The 22072-nt window shown below is 39.6% G+C and overlaps 1 protein-coding gene across 3 annotated transcripts in view; it reads left to right on the top strand.

Annotated features, from left to right (window-relative positions):
- arhgap9 (Rho GTPase activating protein 9) overlaps positions 1 to 22072 on the top strand; it is a 41801-nt gene that overhangs the window by 1214 nt on the left and 18515 nt on the right. For 2 of the 3 annotated variants that reach the window (XM_031740402.2, XM_031740399.2), the window contains exons 2-5: positions 11062 to 11392; positions 13655 to 13853; positions 14008 to 14402; positions 20602 to 20853. In XM_031740402.2, coding sequence (XP_031596262.1) covers positions 11171 to 11392; positions 13655 to 13853; positions 14008 to 14402; positions 20602 to 20853 — 1068 coding nt within the window. In that variant the 5' untranslated portion in view covers positions 11062 to 11170. The remainder of the gene's footprint in view (positions 1 to 11061; positions 11393 to 13654; positions 13854 to 14007; positions 14403 to 20601; positions 20854 to 22072) is intronic. The other variant, XM_031740400.2, reaches the window with a different exon arrangement.

Genomic DNA, 22072 nt, shown 5'->3' with positions numbered 1-22072 from the left:
CATTGCATTTTCGCTCTTTCATAATCATTCTTAAGTCCGCGCAAAGCAGGAGATTTGCTCCCTTTTACGCCAGCCTGTGACGACAGCAGGCTGAAAGATTATTCTCTGCTTGCAACTTTGCTGATTAAAAGCGCCCCGGTACCAGCATTAAGATGAGGGCTACAAGTTCACTCTAATTACTGCTGTGCTCCACAGACTGCTGTGGATGCAGTGTCAAAGAAAAGATTGAGAGACTCGAGCCTTTCACATTGTGGTATGTTAATTGTCAAAGTATTCTTGCTGCACTGGAATATCTCAGTAAGTCTGTGGGCAGTCTGTTTTTCTCACAGTGAGAAATGTGTAGCTGCTTATATGCAACATGCGGAGCAAACATGTTCTTGCAGTAGCAGATCATTTGGTGCAGAAAGACCTCAACTCACGTTTGTGTTTTCTGCTGTACGGACTGTTTCTCTATCTCCAGTTCCTGAAGACATCTGGTCCTGAAAAGCAGCCCTAAAGGCCCCCTGATTCTACCATATGTTCCTTCTTTGGTGTTCATTTACTGGTTTGTCTCTTGGTTATAAAGCACTTTATCCATGATTAACTTGTTTTAGCTTTGAACTTAAAATGTTTGTGTGGAAAATATGTTTTATAGAGTAGTCGTTGCGTGTTTCCCTGAGAGAAAACTGCCTCTGTTTTGTCCAACCTTTTATATCAAGTAGAAAATGCTGAATTTAATGTATTTGCAGAGGAAAACATGACATAGAGCAGCTGTTTAATCAGATCTTGTGCAAAGTCGTGTAGCAGGTCTAAGTTAAACTTTAATCAGTGTACATTTTTCTTGCTTAGTGTTTGATTAATTGTTTAGGTTATAAATACCACTCACAGCTGCTTGGAGACGAAAGAGTGAAGTCTGCCAACTGTCGCACAGGCAAAACTGCTGTTTTGCTGCTATTCATTTATTTTTAAAATAAAGCATATTCTCATGTTTGGTGAGCTTAAAGAATTACCAATGTGATGTCAATAAGCCCTGTGATATAGATGTGATCTGTCCAGGGTATATTTGGCCTCCCCCCCACACACGCGGTCTCTTTTAAATAAATTACTTGTACTTATACTGTAATAGTGGAATTTTTTGTGGCAGTTGGGTTCTCTTTAAGTTACAGTGACAGTGTAGTGTGTGGTATGTGGATGCCATAAATACAGTCATTAGTAATTTGTGTCATCTGCTTGAATACAACAAAATCACGCCGGCTTATGGTGACATTATGCCATTGGTCGCCCACACCTCCCACTGTTTTCACTTCCTATCCTCACCCACCCATACGCACATCTTTTGGCATCTTTTCATTACATTTTCATGATACATACTGTTGCATCCCATTGGAGAACAGCACAGGTCCTTATTTACCTGCTATACAGTGTCTATATGAAAGCAGTGCTAGCAGGTACGGTGCAATATAGCAGTGGTGCTTACATTCACATTTGTGCTGTGTTTTAATCCCGTTTAATCCTGCTTGTACTTAAAGTATCAATGCAGTCATTTTTGCTTTCACTAGGCTGTGTCATGCACGTATAGATGTTAATGTGACAACAGGAATCAGACGTGCTAAGATTGCGTTAGTGCTGAGATGACTTGTTAATTTAAAAAGCTGCAGATAAAAAAATAATCTGCAATAATTTTAACCATTCTCAAAGAAAATGGATTAAAATTTAGTATTTGCTGCTTTTCTTTATTAAAAATAAATCTAACCTAAATATTTGAAATCTCTTCTTATAGGACCTTCTTGGACCAGAAGGTCGTACACCTTAACTGATCACTTGACACATTGTAAACCTTATTGTTAACTGTGCAACGTCCCTTTACTGAACAACTAACCGCTTGAACGCTCTGAGGGCATCACAGCTGTGCCTCAGTGTGTGTGTGTGTGTGTCTCCTCTCTATACTCTTTGCCGTGGGATGTCTAGCTGCTCTTCCTTGCACCTCAACACTATCGTGCTCACTTTAGCTACACACAGCTAAAAGTGGGTCTTTGACTTGCCTGATAGCTTTTGACAGCTCACTCTCATCCCCAGTGGATCAATGGAGCTCAGAGCTCTTCATTAGAAACATCAATGTACCTCACATTCCCACAGGCTCAGCAACAACTCACCAGCCCAGTCAGAGAAGATTCATTTTTTATTCTGTAAATAATAAATATTGACTTCCATATGACATTTGGTTTGGGAAATATGGTGAAAGAAGGCTAGAGTGTTTGCTCGTCATTAACTGATACTTAATATATGAGTATTAGCAATAATGCATTTTTTATAGTCACCATTTACCTACCAAAAAGGGTCATTATTTATTTTGATTTACTTCAGAAAGCATAGAAAATAACACATGGCACATATGTTGTGATTCAGACAAAAAAAAAAAAAAATCAGGGCTCTGCAGACTCGATGTCTTGCTTTATCAACCTTTATCGAGAAAATAAATCAGTCTCTTTAGTTCCTTATCGCAATTTGTTTTAGTGCTAAAGCAGTTTCCTCAAATTAATCAGTCATTCCACTCACAGTGACAATTTTCATAAGTCATTTCTAATCAGAAACATATATTCTGGTTCTGGTTTCTCAAATGCAGATTTGCTGCTTTTATGTGTCCTCCTTAAAAGTGAATTATTGGCGCTCATGACAATGAGGAATGACAAAGGAATGTCACCAACATACAAAAAAATTATTTTTGTCAAGTAAGGTAACATGTAGCAGCCATGTTTACACATGTACTCCCCGTAGGTCCATTCTGAGCAAGGAAAAACTGTAAAATGATCTTTGGGTTTAAATGTTCTCTGTGTTTATTCTTCCCGTATCTTCTCACATTTGAAAATGAAATGTTGCAGAAAAATGTTGCTGCTGTATCTCATAAGTTGTGATCATAAATTAAGAGAGCAATAACACTGTCAATCAGATTAAAAAATAATTTCAATGAAGACAGTGTTGAATGGTGTAATTTTATTGGCTTTAAAATATGATGTTAGTGTTTCCAAAACATTTTGTGCTGTTTCTTATATGTAAGCTGCTTACTGAAATAAGAAGCATTTTCATGCTTGTTTGGTATGTAAGCTAGAAGTGTGCAGGCAGAGTGTTTTTCACCTGCTTTTCTTCTGTAAAATCCCAAAAGCTAATTAAAAAAACGTGATACTTTCTTTAAAGACTGCCCCCTGGGCAATCATGCGCTACTTTGCCGAACTGGCAAACACTGGTTTGTCTGGTTGTTGTTTATATTCAAATGTGGGAAATGAGAACTTGAGTAGTATACATGTGAAGTCTCTGAAGAAGTTTGCTATGTGTCGATGCAGGCTGCAGGGTTCATTGTAAACACAAGCGTTGCATCAGCAAACCCTTGAAATGATGGCATCACATATATGCAATGCTGCGATGCGCAACAAGAAAAAGATAACACGTACTGGGGACACTGGAGATCGCAGTCGGTCACTGACGTTGTTGTCATAATGACAGTAGCGGGCTTGAGCCAATGGCTGCTCCGCTGTCACTTTCTGCTTTTCTGATTGGCTCAGTAACGGTTTACTCAGCTGATCATTAAAAGAATCCAGCCCACCTGTTTAGTCACATATAAGCGCATGCATGCTTTCATACACAGATTCATCATCCTGCCAGCACACTGGGAAACACAGTGTGTGTTTCAGTGTCTCTCTCTGGTCTAATCATCAATAATGCATGGCTCTGCGAGGATGAAAGGCTGTTTTGGCTCGAGGCGTGTGTCTCATATGGAGAGAGAGACATCAGCCCTAGTAGTTATAACTGTACATCCATACACTGCATTCCTTCACGTGGCTGTCGTCAGCAGAGCTGCTCATCAGACAGCGAGGAGACTGATTTCCAGCTAAATGTGTAAATGAGCTCATTATTGTGAAGAGGGTGTTTTTTTCTTTTGTCTTCATTTTTGCTGTAGAGGGGTTTTTTTCTGAATTGACGGTTTAAAGATAAGGATTGATTGCTGTTTATATTGTGAAGACATTGTAAACAGACCATGCTTTGAAATATACAGAAAATTTGATTTGACTTTGGCTGAGGCAGCTTTTACATTAATTATGTTTATCGCTTACTGCTGAAAGCAAGCATTAAATGCTAGCAGTTTTAAAGTGCAGTTTAGGTAATGCAACATACGGTTTGGTTAAGCACTGATTTTAGGAAACATTTGAGGCATCCCTGTGCTTATTTTAAGACAGTGCTGTGCTACAGAGCCCTTTAATGTAGGAAGTGATGCAATATCTTACTGATTGCAATACTTACCTGACTAAAAGTTGGAGCTCCAGCTGCCAGTGTAGCAGGAAAACTTGGATGCTTGTTTGCATATAGTGATGACACCGTGAAGAACTGAGATATGAAAAGTTGTTTGGCTGACACAGTTATTAATTCAGCAGCCCTGTTTGCTTACAGTGACTTACTTTTTACTTATTGTTGTGGTAATTAATGTTACTGCGCTGCGTGTCTCACATGCAGCAACTTTTTGTCTTATTTTCCTGCGACGCCTTCGGTTATAGACATTTATATGTAAATACAGTACAGTGTACGTGCATGTGAGTGTGTGTTTTCTGTGTGTATACAGATATGGCAGTGTACGCGGAAACCCTTTGAAGTTCCTCATTCACTCTATATTCCTCTTCCCCATGTCTCATCTCTCTTTGAACACCGTGTAGCCATGATTATTAAAGCCGCCTTCTTTCCACTTCAAACGTATGGAATGAATATGGATATGATATGACACCAAGCTCTCCACCCTTTACTCCTTTCCAGTCCTGCCATGTGGTGAAGTTTGATTGGCCCAGCGATCTTAAATCGTCTCCATGGGAGATAAACCCGTCATTTATTGGCTTGTCTTTCAGACGCCGGAGCTGTTTGGAGCAATTATTACATTGATTATCTGGAACGATATGAAAATTGGGGAAAATTATTGAAACCTTGTCTTACTTCTCATGTGCTCTGCTCCTTTTAAATATCTGTTATCTCTCCTCTAAACATATCGTTTATGACATTGTAGTTTGCATTTACTGTGTAGCCTCAGGATGTTTTCTGCAGCGCTATGACATGTGGGTTTGCATGAATCCCTTAAAACATAAAAAACACGTTATTTATACTTCACACAATTGCTTTTCCAGAGCATATGTATTTATAGCTTTCTTCGATTGTAGCGGGCCCTCAAAAACACAAACCAAAAAAGTTGCTTGCAGGTGTGCTGCCATAGAAAATCATCATCACATGCAACAGTAAATGAATCACTTGTAGATGTTTGGTTTTTGGTTCAGTGCTTAGGTTAAACATTAAAGGTAACCATACAAAGAAGAGGAAGAAGTGCAAAAAAACTGTCAATGATAACAAATCACGAATAAAAAGAACAGATGTTGGCCCTATCGGGAAGATTTAAATGTGTTATCAATGACTGCTTTCACAACACTGAAAAGAGGCTCTTTGTCTGTTTTGAATGGGTTCTCTATAGCACGGCTTAGCTGGATAGGCCTATAGCTACAGTTTGTAGGTAAAAGACCTGCATGCCTGTTAGAATAGTGTGTTTTGAACAGATGATTTGAAGATAGAGTTGTGTGGCCATTGCTGACCAAAGACAGATTTTGAAAGATGTACCTCAAAACACTGTGAAGCATGATGGTGGAAATACTCTGGTTTAGCATTGCCTCACTGCTTCAGAGACTGGGCAGCTTGCAGTCGGTGATTCAGCTATTAATTGTGCATCATACCAAAGAGTGTTTGAAAATAAACGTCAGGCCATCTGCGCTTCAAATGTTGACGCTGAATTGGAGGTGGACCTTTCATAATGATTCTATAAATCCACATTTTAATGGTTCCAAAAGAAGAAATCCGAGGTTACATTAGAACCTTGTCGCAAAGATTTGAATCCCACAGAAATGTTAACGGATGATTAACAGACAGTACATGCAAGCAAATCCCCAATCATCTTCAACTGAGGAGTGGCCATAAATTCATCAAGTAGCTGCAAGAGAATGGTGGACAGTTATGCAAAAAGGATATCACAAGGTTATTTCTGCTGAAGGGGCAATACTCTAACACTGTGTTCTGAGACCATAGATACTTACTCTTAGGATTTTAGGAGGATGCATCTTGTGTCCCTTGATATATCGGTTTCCAATAGTTACATATTCTGTAATATGTCATGTGTACATATATCATGTACATATGATATACGTACTACATATACGTATGTGTGTGTGTTTTAAAATGTGTATTTTTTGAAAAGATATGCATTTCAGAAGAAGTCATTTTAAATATGAATGAATGCTTTGGAAAATGTTTGACTAAAACATGCACAGCAACCAAGGAGGCGTATAATCCCTAAAGTACTTAATCCAGTGGCCTCCGGATTGCTGATTTGACTGAAACATACTGATGGTATAACGTCACATCCTTCTTACTGGTACTTGCTATGTGAAACATTTTAGACTTATCTGAAACTTATCCAGGTATTAAATAGGAAACATCAAATGAAACCTGAGACGATTCCGATTCATGTATTTTCCTCTGATTCAGTGCTTACGTCTGTGTGCTGGTGTGTAGAGTATTTCTGACGTCCAGCGAAAGGGTTGACCAGCCAGCTTTCCAGTTGGATCAATAGCTCAATCAATCAGCTGGACTGCTGGTTGCTTTTGTTTGTTCAGCGCAGAACGACTCTCACATGGTTTCTTCCCCTCGTTATGTTTCTGCTTCTCAAGTTTAAGTATTGTTTATTTGCATGAATGAGTAACATCCAGCTCACGCTCCTTCTGTCTCTTTCATTCTCTTTGCTTTCAATGCACGGGCAAAATACTGGCTAAATGATGGATGGGAGGGTCAGCAGGGGTTCAGTGAGTGGAGGAAGGATAATTGCCTGCATGGGATTAACTGTGTTTTGTATGGTCTGTGCATGGATGAATGATAAAGACAGCCTCTGTTTGATTTTCTGCAGGACGGAGCTGCTAGTATGTGTCCATTTTTTTAATACACGGAAAAAGGTTATGCCTTTTAATTTTTATTGTATGTTGTATGTTTAAGACTTATGGGATGTATAGCTCTGAACATCGAGTGAGCTGGTGATGTTGTTGATGTAGACAAACTTACTTCAGGACCATGTTGAGTCTCTCCTGCTCTCTTTCCCTCTCTCTGGCTCTCTCGCATGCATGCACAAATTGTATACTTTCCATTCCTTCAACTCACTTTGACTTGCTGCACACAGAGTCTGAGTTAAAGTGGAAACACTCAAGCAAAAGCAGACAGACAAATGCAGCATTCACTGAGTTTTTCTCCCTCCTCACTTATTTTCATCTATTTTTATTTCATCCCTGTATTTCTTCATGTTTGGTTGTTGATACCGCGTCATAATCCCTGAGCCCTAGGTCCCTGGCACAAAGCACTCGTGCCTCTCAACAGCCTTGACAGGGTGCCTGTGTCTGTCTCTGACACCATATGGTCTTCACTGTTTTGTTAGGGCGAATGACGCCAGTGCCCGCTCTGCTGCTATGTGACCTGCAAATAGACACTCTGGTCTTATTTTCGTTTTGTAGATGCTGATGTGAGATCATAAATATTTTTATTTTGCTATTTGTGATAACATTCTGGAATTCTATTGAGTTTGTGACCCTTTTTTGGATTATTTCAGTAAATAGCCGGTGTGAATAATACACAGTGACGGTAATTAAAATGTTGAGTCATGGAATTATAAAGAATTTCCTGACGTACTTTGTCTCCACTTTGAAAACTATCTTAGCTGTCACCCTTTGGGAGAGTCATACTGAAATCCAGATGAATACAACCAAGGACTTTAACCCTGCAGTAGCAGCCTAATTTGCACACAGTATAGTGTAGGGTCTGTTGTAGCAGCGTGTGGATAGTCTAATCTGCTTTTGCTCTTCTTTTTTACTTTATTTTTTGATGTCTTCTTATCAGTTAGTAATTTCAAAGAGTAAAGACAGGAAAAGGCAAACAGGTGTGCAGAAGCATCATTAAAGCTCTTCCTGTTTGTGCGTGGAGAAGAGCACATCCTGGACCCTCTATATGATTATTGTTTGTTTTTAGCTTCTTTTTTACGCCCAGGGTATGTTGTAATTTTGGCTCATGTAAATAGTAAATTACACGTTACCGAAGCCATGCAGCAAGATTGTTAAGCCTAAAACAACTACCACTCTCTGCTTAGTTTTGTGTCATTACTGCATCTAACAGTGCTGCGCTCTAGTCTCGTTGCCAGTGCAGCTCATCAGCACTTGCATGAAACGTAGCAGTTGTCTTGGCCGTTAGATTTTACAAACTGTAACTAAAACTCCCAGTGATATGGCAAGTCAGAAAAACAAATGGCAAGATGGAGAGGATATGACCCAAACTGTGGTTGAACCTTGCTGCGTGCATGCTGTTTCCTGTTTGCTTGCCTCGTGCCTCTGACTTCTGCCTCTGTCCCTCCTGAACTTAGCTGCACTTTTAAATAGTACAGCTAAGTTTTGTTTGGGTTTTTTTTTTAACTTCAGAGCCACCTAGGTTATGATACTATTTGTTATTAGAAAAACTTTTTAGTACACTATTATTTCATATAACAAACTCCCAGGTGTCCCAGTCAGAATACACTCTGGCATCGGTGTTTGCTTTTTCTAGCAAAGACGTCTATGAACACCAGGCAATTAAAAAACATTTATAAACGCAGTTATATTTCTAAATATTTCTCCACTGCCCACTTTACTAGGTATATCTTTCTAGTCTCAGGTTGGATCCCCTTTTGTCCTTAAAACTGTCTTACTTGTGGCACAGATTCAACAAGGTGCAAACATTCCTCTGAGATTTTGGTCCATATCGATGCGATAGAATCACACAGTTGCTGCAGATTTGTCATCAAAATTACTCAGGTAGACTGTGGTGTTTAAATAATGCTTGGTTGGTGTTAGGGGCCCAAATATCCCCCACAACATCACACTACCACCAACAGCCTAAACCACTGATACAATCAGGAAAGCCAACATGATTTGTAGCCTCAGTTTCCTGTTGTTAACCTACATCCAGTGTGGTCTTCTGCTGCTGTATCCCTTCTGCTTCAAAGTTCAATATTTTGTGCATTCTGAAAGATCTCTTCTGCATACTTTGGTTGCAGTCAGCAGGTATTTGAGTTATTGTTGCCTTCTTATATGCTTGAAGCACTCTGGACATCCTCCCTTGGCATTAACAAGGTATTTTCACCTAGAGAACTGTAGGTCTCTGGGTATTTTCCATTTTCTAACCATTTTCTGTAAACACTAGAGATGGTCTCAGTAGATAAGGAGTTTCTGAAGTACTCGGACCAGCCCATCTGCCACGTCCTTTAAATCACCTTTCTTCTTGATCCTCCATCATCCTCTGTTTGAATTTGAGGAGGTCATCTTTACCATGTCTGTATGCTTAAATGCATTTTGCTGCCATGTTATTGGCTTATCATATATTTCAGTTGAACAGGTGTACCTAAAGAAGTGGTCAGTGAGTGAATATCAACAACAACTATGATTTAATTTTCAGTTTGTGTATACAGTAAAACTCTATTTTTCAGCAATTCTCATCTCTTGTATTGCACTTTTCATGAAATGTTTCATATAGTAAAAGAAAATTAATTTGAAGGCGTGCAAAATAGTTGTATGTGATCATCAATGCGTAATAGCTACTTCACAACTTAAATCGCTTCCCATTTTTCTAATGTGCAAAAGGGACGTTAGCCGATGTCTCTCTAGTTATTCTGTTCATAATGTGGAATTGCTTTTATTCAGATTCATTACATTTTGATGAAATGCTGAGAAATGCTCCTGTGTGCCTTGCAGTGCACTTCCTGCTAGTGTTAGCCAGACTGTCTTCCAGGCAGGGAGTTCTTCCACCCATATGCTGTTACAGACGGGTTTTACTGCAATTCTCTATAGCCGTGGGGGGTTACATATTCTTTCCCGTGCTTTAATAACAGTCAGATTATCAAGGTTCAGCCAGCTATTCCTGGCCGCCCTCCCATCAGCTCACAGCTCTATTAAGCTTCTTCCATTCCTCTACTACTCTGGTTTTATTATTTTCTCACCTAGCTCTAACAATGTGGTCTTGTTGTATCATTTGGCTTATCCCCAACTTCCAGACCTTTTCCTTTCTCTTGTCTTGTCCAGCATCCCTGGACTCTCCCATCCTCAGTGACGTGAGGTACAGCAGGTCTGACTGTTGCTACGTAGCTCGGGATGTTCCCCTTCTGTGCATGCTCGTGTGTGTGCAGATTTGCTTGTAGGGATGGTGGGTGTATTTACTGTCAGTGTGTGAGGCTGTATTTCTATGTGTCTGGCAGAAAGTTAGATGTTCTCTTATGTAAGCGGGTCTTGGCTGCGTAAAGCAAGGGTTTAGCTTAGGGATGCTGGCTCAGGTGGAGAGATGGAGACAGATGCTATTTTAGGTATACTGTGCTCCTTACATCTTCCAAACGCATGAGTTATTCACTCACATGGGTCTCTCAGTTCTAACAGGATGAAAGGACAATAGAAAAGTGGTGCACTGTGGTTGTGTACAAATATCAGCACTTCATCCTCCTGCTTGTCTGCTAAATATAGAAAAATAGGAAGTGGGAAAGAAAAGTTTATTTTATTCATTTGTGAATGTTATTGCAGTGATCCGTGCCTTCGCTGAGCTATTTTTGTGCAGTTGGTGGAATTAAAAACCAGTTGTTAGTAAATTTTTAAAAAAAGCACTAAATGCCTAAAGATCAAGATAAAGTCTTGTTTAATGTAAGGACCAATGCAAATTCCAAAGATATAAATTTTACATTGATGTAAAACAGAAAAGACAATTGGATCAAATGACTTGAAAGAGAAATTTCACAAAGAGAAAAACCCTGCCAACTCTAAAATAGAGATATTTTTATAGCTTGGTGATTTTCCCCCAGCTTAATGCAGACTTCCATTTTTAGCTCTGAAAGGATTCAGATTCGCTCTCTTTGAACCTGAACAGCACCAGGTGACATTTCTACATTGTTCTCTCACAGCTTTGGTAATCTCTCTCTCTCTCTCACACTGTGTTTCTCTGTCCATGTGCCTGTTTCAGAGCATGGCAAAGTCCTGGCTCCAGTCTCGCCCACCCTGCACTGTCCCGACTCAAATCACAAATCAGCATACTTCCAGCAAAGCTTGCTGAACAGGACTGTGGGAAAGCCATGCTCTCTGGTTCTTGGCGGCGCTCTTTCGGTCATCAGCAGCCTGCTGCAGGATCTGTAGTGAACACCAGGGGGATGACGGTGTGTGGAGTCCCCAGTGGTACGGTGGTCCTCGAGGCCCAGTATGACTACAGCTACCGTGGAGCAGACGGACGGCAGGTTTGCATACGGGAAGGTGAACGCTTTATTCTCCTGAAGAAGACGAATGCTGATTGGTGGCAGGTGAGAAAAAAAAAGTTTATTTTTTTGTCTTTTGCGTCAGTGTCTTTTTCGTTTTCATAAATATCATGAAAACGAAAACATATATAAATAGAGCAACATACTGTAAGTTTCTGAGAAGGATAAAGTCATATTTTACCAGAAGCCTTAGAAGATGCTGCAGGGCTAAAAAAGGAAGTCAACACATAAGTGACAAAAACTTCCTTCCTTTACAGTAGAAATAAACATGTTTACAGCCCGATACAAAAACAGGTTGGGTCTCTCACTAATATGGTCCTATAGAACACATTTGCATGAGGTTATTTTGTTACAACTCATCCTTTCAAACTTTAGTAAGCCTTAACATTAGGTTGTCTTGGTGCATGCTCAATCATCCAGGTAAGTAAATCCCAAAAGGTTGATTCTGTTCATCTGGACGTAGCGTTTTAAGCAGGAGAAACATTTCGTCACTCATCCAAGTGACTTCTTCAGTCTCAGCTGACTGCAGGTTTCCCCAATCTTATAAACATTAAACATATTTAGCATTAATTAGCATACATGTCTGTCTTTGCATATGCTCTATGCACTCACCTAATCCACTCACCTAATGTATATATTATATATAATGTCCCCCGCCCCCCCTCTTTTTGCACAAGTTGAGCAGCGTGTCAGGTTACATTTCACTGTGTGTTATACCTGTATAACTATGCATGTGACGAATAAAGAACATTGAACCTTGAACCTCTAGTGATGCACCTTAACCGTGAACTGATACATACACTTTAATGGAAAAGTTTGTGATAGACACGCTGGCCACTGTGTGGATATCATGCTTTGCCTGCCTTAAATGTGAAATGGACACGCATGCTTAAGTTACAGTACCGTCAGGGAGAGATTATATATCTAAATCCAACAAGTCGCTCGTGACCAAGGTGGGTGTGAACGACATTCCAGGCTCCTTCTATGCTAGAAACGATTAAACTAGGTGTCTGATAAAATGCGACATCCACACGGTGGACCAGTCTGTCAGTTACACTCTTTGCTGTGATATTGGATTGAATGACAACACTGTAGCCAATGTTGAAACTTTAGAAACCAGTGGGGGGCATCATAGTCCTATGTCCATCTTTCATATACATAACAATATTTTTGCAATAAAAAATTTTTGAGAAGTAACTTTACATCGTGGACACAGTGTATCTAGAACTGCCTCAAAATAAACTGCATGTAGGTTAAATTCAATCCTGACTTCTGTCCAAATGTGAAGTTTGTCTAGCTTAAGGAATAGTAACAATGACAGGCCTGTCCTATGTTATACAACTACAATAGAATTACATGTCAAACGTTGCACCACAGTCTAGCGGCATTTCTCCTTTAGCTATTTTGTGCCTGCATGTCTCCTTTCTCCTACATCTTCCTGTCTGTGACCCAGAAATCAGTCTTAGTATGCCGTGTTGAAGGATGTCTCAGTTCCTAAAATAAACCCAGAAGACTGAGGGCCGAGGAGAAAGGAGGCCTACCAGAGGAGCTGTGGTGGAGGATACAACTTTTGTGTTTTTACCTTTTGTGCATAAAAAGATACAGATAATGATAGACTACAAAATACTGCTCATTTGTATTCATGCTTTAGTTATTTAAGGTGCTTAACTCCAAGATCAAAGGTTGTGTGCGTGTTTCTTAAAAAAGGTACGCTTTGTCACACTGGGTTACATTGTGAATTTAAAAGTAGCTCTAAATATTTAAATGGTCATCTGTTGCATAAAATACAGCAGTAGACTGGAACACAACAGTGAGCCAACAATGAATGAACGATGTACACGTGTTTTTAACTGACACCACTTGAAAACGATCACTTCAAAGCATGGACGAAAACGCACACTCAACACAGAAAAGCCCCAGCCAGCCAGATGATTCAAACCGAGAACCTCCTCTCTGTGAGGCAAGAGTACTCACAACTGTAACGCACGTCCGGTCACATCAAAGGAAAAAATACTCTGCACTAGCTATTTAGATGTAACTCTTACACTGGAAAAACGACTCAGTTAATGTTCACTTTAGCCACTGAGCTCATTAAATGATGTGGGCTGAGAAAAAGGATGCTATTTTTTTAAAAAGGAAGTTGCGGGTATACCCGTTGCATGTGCTTGATGTCAAAATGAGCTGTATCATTAAACATTTCCGCACTCCCTTCAGCCTTCAGCTGTTTGTTGCCGCTTGGTTGGACTAAAAGCATTTATGTAGCAGAAAAGAGAGAAAGCCTTTGGAATTCTGTTTGTTCTCTGACAGGTGCGGAGGATCGGGGCGGCCAGTAAAGCAAAGCCGTTGTATGTTCCTGCCACATATGTGACGGAGGTACCTATTGCGCCCATGCCCTCCCCTCAGCGGCTGACTGCAACTGCCTCTTTAAACACAAACTTTAGGATACTGCCACGGGTGTCACTGTCTCCCAGCCCAACAGGAGCTACAAATAATGAACAGCGGCAAGGTAAAGTGCAAGTTTAAGTATGTGAGAGGCAGTTACTAAAACTACCTGTGGTTAAGGCTTTTTAGTTGCAAAGCTGGCTGTGTCACTTGTGCACTTACAGACGAATAGGTTTAACAAATGTGGAAGTATTCTTTTTTTTCATCTTCTCCTGCAGTGAACAAACTCCTCTATCACTCCATGGAAAACCTCAACTCCAACAGTGCCTTCCAAGGTCTGAAAAACAACACCAGCGTGGATAGAGGTCACTTCCCAACTTTGCCCCTTTCTGGATTCACCTTTGCTTCCAACTCACCCACCTCCTCATCGGGCCACCTTATGGTCCCTGGGTCTCAAGCTACTTCCACAGCACAAACAGCACCTACAAATCCCAGGGTAGTTCCCACAATCACCCGGAGCCAGAGCTCAAACAACCTGCCTGAAAACCTGATGGAGAATCCATATGATGAGGTGGGCGGTGGCTTCAGCAGTCGCACAAACCACAGGATTCCCAAGAAGTCTTGTAGCCAATGGGATGTGGCAGGAGCTTCAGGCAAGAACAACCATCTGCAGGTAGGTCGAGTCAAAAAAAACCAACAAAAAAGAAAAGTCGAAGGCATTTGCAGCACTGTATTTGCGACTAGTTTGTCTGCTATGATTTCTGTTGTGGTGTATTTTAGAAAATTCACTTTTTTTACACTTAGCGACATTCCAGTTTCATAAATCCTGGCAGTAAAGATGGTGATATGGGTAATATAGATATAAACATTAGTTTTTTGCTCTTGTGGTGTAGAAAGGATTTTTTTTTTTTTTGCATCTTTCTGTCAAGTTTCACTGTATTATTATATATTGGTAGTTTTTGGCCTTTGCTGTAGTTTTTTTAAGATTTATTTGATTGGGGTCTTTTTGACACGTTGGCCCTGTGAGAGTGATACACTGTGAGAATATAGTGACACACAATGGACAAGCACAGGAAAGCAAAGATCACAACCCTGTAATGATGTCATAGGTGACATTTGGTACTCATCTACTCAGACTTCTGAACCTCTACTCAAGTTTTTTTTTTTTAAATGATGAATGCTTGTTTAAAAAAATCACGTATTTAACTTTGACAGACATTTAATTTCCACAGCACTGTACGTTTCTGAAAAGCAGTCCACATGACATTTGCATAAGTTTGCCAAAAAGAAGGTCGAGGCAACAAAACAGATAAATCAAGCACTCTGTCAGCAGACAGTTAAACTTAAAGGCAGCAGTTCTTTAAATCTGATAGCCCACAGCTACTTGTTGGACAGTTTTCACTTACCATCTTCGTACTTCTGAATTAAACAGTGAAGGTAAATGATGGAAAACATGGCAGTCAAAATCACATGCAACTCAGATTGAATGAAGTGATTTAATTTTAAACTCCTGTCACTGACAAAGTCTTTAATCTCATGCAAAGGTCATATCTCCATTTAACTGGTGTTTCTAAATGGGTCATAGGTAAATGTGCGAGCGACTGGTTTTCTGTCTGTCTGTCTTGGCCCTGCAACAGACTGCCAACCTGTCTAGGGTGTACCCTGCCTATCTCTGGGATAGGATCCAGCTATTGCTGTGACTAATCAAGTAAAATTGAAATAAATCAAACACAACAAAATAAAAGATTAAAAGAGAAATTGTAAGATTTATAGCAGTGTCTGCTGCATTCTTTCCATCAAAGTTAAAGACAGTTGGATAAAGTGTTGGATTTTTTTTTATATTTAGCTTAATTCGTCTGATACAATATATGATTTGAATATTAGTAGAAGCAAACAAACTACAGGAATACCATAGGACGATAAAAATAGAAAAATCCTAATGCGTCTTTTTTGAATCCCACATAATGATTAAGATCAGCTGCGGCAGCAGTGGCTGGTTTTTATTTATATTAGTGTTTGACCTTAATAATCCTCCTAGAGCAGCAATCAAGTTGTGGTGACGCCAGAGCTTCCCTGTGTTACATCAGAAGGTATTACACAAGGCCTTGTTGGTGAGACAAATACTCAAGGTTATTCTTCTGCAAGTGGGAAACTCCCACAGCTTAGCATCCCCACTGTCTGTCCAAATAGACTTTTCCTCCGACTGAACCGTGCTTCCACAAGACACTTGTAACTGTGGGTACATGTGATCTCAGTGGAAATGACAGTCCTCCCTTTTTTGTTTTTTATCTCCGATCTCTCTTCCAGCCAGTCTGTCTCCGTGTCTGTTCCTCTCACTCTCTGAGGACCCTGTTCTTTCGAGCCTTTAATACCAGTAAGCAGGATTATTGCAGCCACATTCAGGTCATAACTCCCTGTTTATCAACCAGAAAACACTCTCTAACCACACATTCCTGCCAGCCCTTCTTGTAAGTGCTGCCACAGTGATGATGAATTTCAGCTTAATTTATCTTTTGGTCCTCCACAGGGGAGAAATCTATTTAAACAGTATTTTTATGGGAATTTGTTTGAGCCATTAGATATTGCTTCGTTACAAACCACAAGATAATTACTGTGATTGATTGTTGTACATGGTGTTCAAAAGCCATTGGCATTGATATGGTGCCATAATTCTTTCCACATGCATGTAAAGGCTTCCCAGAGAATTGTGGAATGAGCCTGCGGGCCTTTGAAATGATGCTGACTCATAAGCAGAAACTCACTGTCACATTTATTCTATATGTGTTCCATGGTGTTAGGGTCAGGGCTCAGCAGAGGTCATTTGGATACGTAGAGAAGCAGTTTGTTAGCAGAAGCAACAATAAGAGATTTCGTATCATGCTACACGCTGGAAATAATAATGCACATAAGATAAAATAAGATCAAAACTCTGTTATGAGATTGTTCGTCAAATACAACCTACCACATGCAATCATGTGGAAAAGAGCGTTTTCACACCACTCTATGCAGTCCTAAGAAAAACTAAGTACGGCCTTTTTCCTTCCATAGGAAATAACAGGGCAAGTAGCAGCCAGCTGCTGCTAACCAAATACACTTGATCAGCAAGTGTATAAAAAGCAGAACTTCATGACAATACAATTACAAAACAACTGAACAATATGGTCGTCTGCAGAAAGGAACATGTTAGCGCAGCTTTGCTTTGCAAACTTGCATCTGATAACTCTACAAGGTTTCTGCATCAGTATACTTTGGAGTGGTGGCCATAATGCACAGTACCACATTTGGTAAAAACTAAAAGCAGCATATCAGCACCAACACTTTATAGCAGGTGTCAAGCATGGCGGTGGAGAGGTGATGATTTGGGTTTATTCTGCAGACACAGGATCTTGCAGTTACTAAGCTGATGATGAACTCATCTGTTTACCAAAATATGCTTGAGTCAAATGTGAGGCCCTCTGTCTGACAGCTAAAATGTGAAATTGGCTCATGCAATAGGAAGATGTAGGAAAATCTACAACAACACCGAAAAGGAAAAGAAGCAATAGTCTGAACACCACATACAGTCATGCACAGCTGCATCATCCACTGTCTAGACTTTTGTACCCACAGAAACTCGACCGTTCAAGCAAAGCCCGGGTGCACAAATCATACCACGTTCCTACATTTAACTGCATTCATAAATTCACATCTGCAACAATTTCCTTCTCGAAACTTTTCCCAGCCGCAGAAACGAACCATCAAAATTAAAATGTTACACAAATTAGTTGCTGCACCAAACACATTTCTACAACATGTCAGTCCTCATATATTTAGTACAAGTAATGCTTCTCTCTCATGGTTATGTTATTTTGTGGTAGCGTCATAGCGAGCGACCAAATCTTAATATTTGTCCACTGAGTATGAATAGAGATGATGACGAGGAGGTGATGTTAAAAAAAAGAGAAAGGGAGACAGAAATGATGCACAAGAGGGTCTTATGTTCCCTTATGGTGTGACAGTTTCACTTTAATAGATAAAAACAATGGTTGCAAAACATATTTCTGATTAATAGCACTGATAATGGCTCTTTTTGTGCAGTTTATAAATCAAGCAAGTGGGTGACACGAGAGAGAAATCAGTTTAATCTCTATTAAGTGTCTGATATAATTACTTTTCATTTTAAGGCAAAACAAAATGTCAAAAAGTGTTTTGGGAATATGGGATGGGATTCGTGTTGTATTTATTCTTAATTTTCTTGTTTAAGAATTCAGTTACTTTGCTGAATAGATTTAATGTGCATGTTCAGGCTTCTGCTGCAGGACATGATTACGGTAGGGTAAAACATGGCTCTGTTTGACTTTGTAAAGAAAGATGTTTTGCTGTATCTGCTGAGGTAGACAGAAGTAAGCAGTGGGACAGGAAGCTTCAGGTGACACAAAGGCCCAGTACTGCCCCCTGTAGTAAACTACCATCACGTTGCTCATCATACACACCATCCGCCTTCAGTTAATAACTGAAAGGCAGTGTTATGTAACAGGGATCAACCAGTTTGTAAGTCAATCAGTTTCTGAATTATGCTTCAGCTGTATTTGATACAAAAATGATCTTTAGTGCTTCAAATTCATTTAAGTGGATTTATAGATCTCCTTCTCTTGTAACTGCTTCTTTAGTGCTCTCTGCCAGGGTGAGTGCAGATTATTACTATGGCAGGTTATTCTGTAATAAGAGGTAGGATGATGTATTGTTTCTCAGATCATTATTATTATTATTATGACAGGTTATTTTGTAATAAGATGCAGGAGGATTTTTTTTCCTGTTTATTGCTTTATATGGGATTTCGGTCTCTTCTTGTCTCTTCTGTATGGGATTTCCGACTGCCTTTGTTGAAGCCACAACAATCTGCTGTTAGTTGTTTCTACTCTCCACTTATTTTTTATTCATACGCCCTATTTGAGTAGTTGAGTAATAATTTGGAGTAACATGCAGACATTTTAGGCATTAAAATCTAATTAAAAGTCAGTTAACTTCATACTAGTCATAGTAAAAAGAAAGTATACCCTCTTTCATTTCTTTAAGTTCTTTTAAAGGTTTTACATACGAAGATATCATGAAAAAAATAAATTTTTACCAGGTCTTAAAATGAGGTAAATGAAGCCTGAGATGATCAACAACATATGACGTATTGTGCTATGTCATGATTTATAACTGACCCGAAATACAGAAGCAGTGTGTGGAAAAAAAACCCCATGATTCAGTTGCTTGTGGAACCACTTTTAGCAGCAGTAAGTTGAAGTAATTGTTTTCTGTATGACTTTATCAGCGTCTCACATGATTTGGAGGAATTTCAGCCTTCACTTCTTTAGGGCATCGCTTCAGTTTGTTGAGGTTTGTGGGCATTCATTTTTGCACAGCTCTCTTAAGATCTCACCACAGCATTTTAATCAGGTTGAGCTCTTGACTTTGACATTCTGACATTCTGTTATAATTTGCTGGTTATCTTGGGGTCATCATCCTGTTGCCCCAGTTTGGGTGTACATTTAGTTGTTGAGCAGATGGCCTCACATTTGACTCAAGCATGCTTCGGTATTCATAGGTTTTCATGTCATCTCAGTGACTGCAAGTTGTGAAGGTCCTGTGACTCGAAAACAAGACCAAGTGACCATGCCTCCACTACTGTGCTGACAGCTGGTATGAGGTGTTTGATTTTTTCTAAATGTGGCACTTATGTGCATTATGACCAGACATGTCCAACCTTTGTTTTGTCTGTCCAAAGGACACTGTTGCAGAGGCTTGTGGTTTTATCGACTGCAACTGCTCACTGAGGCTTGTAGAGTGTGGAGCTTTTGAGTTTTTCTCTGAGCATTGTACGATCTGACCTTGGGGACAATTTGCTGGGACGTTCACCAAGATTGTAGCATTGTTTTAACACTCACCAGATTGCCCCAGACCTTCTTGCTGATGACCACTTAATCAAGTGTGTTTGATTAGCAACTGGTAAATGGCCTGTATTTGTATAGCACTTTACTTAGTCCCTAAGGACCCCAAAGCGCTTTACACTACATTCAGTCATTCACCCATTCACACACACATTCACACACTGGTGATGGCAAGCTACATTGTAGCCACATCTGCCCTGGGGCGCACTGACTGGCCGTGTCCTATCTGCAACTTATCCTCTTAATTCCTATGAAAACGGGAAGGGTGTGCACACTACTTCTGCATTTTAGCTTAGCTTTTGTTAAAAAAATAATCCCACTCTAATATGTCAGGTTTTGTAGTACATCTGAAGTTGTATTTAGAAAACTTTAGAAGTTTTTTTCTCCTGATATGTAAAACCTGAGAATTTACCATTTTACTATGACTGTATGGAAGAGCAAATCTGTGACAGAAATAAATGAATGTTAGATGGTAAAGACTAAACAGTGCTTGTATGAATGGGTGATTGAGGCAAGTTGTATAACGTACTTTGAGTGCTCAGAGTAGAAAAGTGCTGCATAGGAATTTGTCCATTTACACACATGTATTTTTTCTTCCATTTTATTTTCCATTTGATTAATTTATTTAACTCGTGCTTTTATTCATTTGCATTTTAAAATTTTGCATATTAATCTTTAAATTCATTAGCAGATTTTGGCAGTTTCTGTCTTACATAAAGCATCCTGTGCGATATGATCATCCTGCCAGAAAACTCAACTCCTGTACACAGTGTGTTTTGGTCTGAGGCAGAGTTCCTCAAGTTCCTTCAAAATGCAATATTTACCCCTTTCTGAGTAACTTTTACATTTAAATCTCACATTTTTCCTTCTTATACACTTTTGACTTTGGCTCTCTTTCTCTACTTCCTTCCCTCTTATTTTTCCTCCTTTCCCTTTCTTATTATTTATGCGTAAAAGGTTCCAACAGAGTCTTATCTCTCCCAGCTGTCCTGGCAGGACTCTCCACTTTATACTGAAAAGCAGACAGAGAAGCGTCAGTCACAGCCAGAGCCACCTAGCCCCGCTCCAGGTGAGCAGCCTCTTCAGATCTTGGGCCTATGGGAGCAGTACTCTGACGCGACCACAGGCAGATGGTACTATGTCAACAGCATTACCAAAGAAAGGTCCTGGAAACCTCCTCGCCGGGCCCGTGGTCAATTTACCAACCAGGTAAAATATCCATCTCAACAGGAAATCCTTCAGTGTTCACTCTTCCTCCCTTAATCCAAGTTTTTCCTTTTTTGTCACTTGCTTTATTGTGTAACAGTTTCCAGAGTTTAATGAAAGTGTCTTCTCATAAGAGAGACCACAGAAGAGGGTCAGGGTGTACAAATGAAAGAGAATGCTCATTTATATGCTCAAATGGTTTGACTGCATCAGCACTAAAGGGGACCTTTTCATTAATAAAAAAGCTTGGTTGTCATTTTTTCTTTTTACTAGTGATAGATACTATGCATGTTCTCACATTGGCAAAGGGTCACATTGAACTTAAATTATCTGGTGTTTTCTTGTGATCCAAAAACTTTGCAGAATTTCTTTTCCCTGTACACATGCAGTGGTATGGTCCAGGGTATTTTGAGGGTTTTTTGTTTCTTTTTTTTTAATTATAATTTTACATTTTTGTGTGGTTCATAGGTTTATTGTTACATTTGATTTTCTTGCTTAGTATCTTCTGTGAGTTTCATCGATTGTTTGCTAGTGTTTCCCTGTGGCATGGCCCCAGCATGCCCACCACGTTGGTTGTTTCCCTGCTGGTAACACATCACTCATCTACATTCATTTATGTTACGCACGTTACGTGTGTATACAGTCCAAAGCCCTTAGTGTCTCAACTAAGTGTTCAGCTACTTCCTGTTTTATTTCAGGAGTATATGTCACCAAAATAAAACTTACCTCTTGGAAAGCACAACTCATCTCTTGTGATTTGCTTTTCGTTTTACTTCCCGTCTCATTATCCTCGATTAGACTCTACTGTTTCTTTTGCTTCTCCTCGTTAATTCTCGGATTCCTGAATTACCGTGATTTTGTAACTTTGCATTTTGGGGTCTTCTTGCCTCTGTTTCAGATTTTAGTTTTTGGACTTTAATCAACCAAATAAGCAGCTGGCTTTGTGCTGTTGAACTCTGTCTTTAACTTCTTTAACTTCAACACGACAAGCTCTGCAGAAAGTTTTGCTTACAGTTATGTTTACTTGTCTCTTCTTGTTGAAATACTATAAGTGAAAAACTGTTTAGTACATGCAGAGTCCCCACAGGTAAACACGTGTTTCATACTGAAACTGTACCAGAGACACTTTTCAGAACTCCACAGTTTTTTCTGAAAGTGAAATGAGGAATTGCACAATTAATATTAAGCTGCAGCGACTAACTGGTTAGCTTGGCATAATGTA

The sequence above is a fragment of the Oreochromis aureus genome, linkage group 5, assembly GCF_013358895.1.
Source record: "Oreochromis aureus strain Israel breed Guangdong linkage group 5, ZZ_aureus, whole genome shotgun sequence".
Classification (NCBI taxonomy): Eukaryota; Metazoa; Chordata; class Actinopteri; order Cichliformes; family Cichlidae; genus Oreochromis; species Oreochromis aureus.
This window is presented reverse-complemented; position numbering and strand designations above follow the sequence as displayed.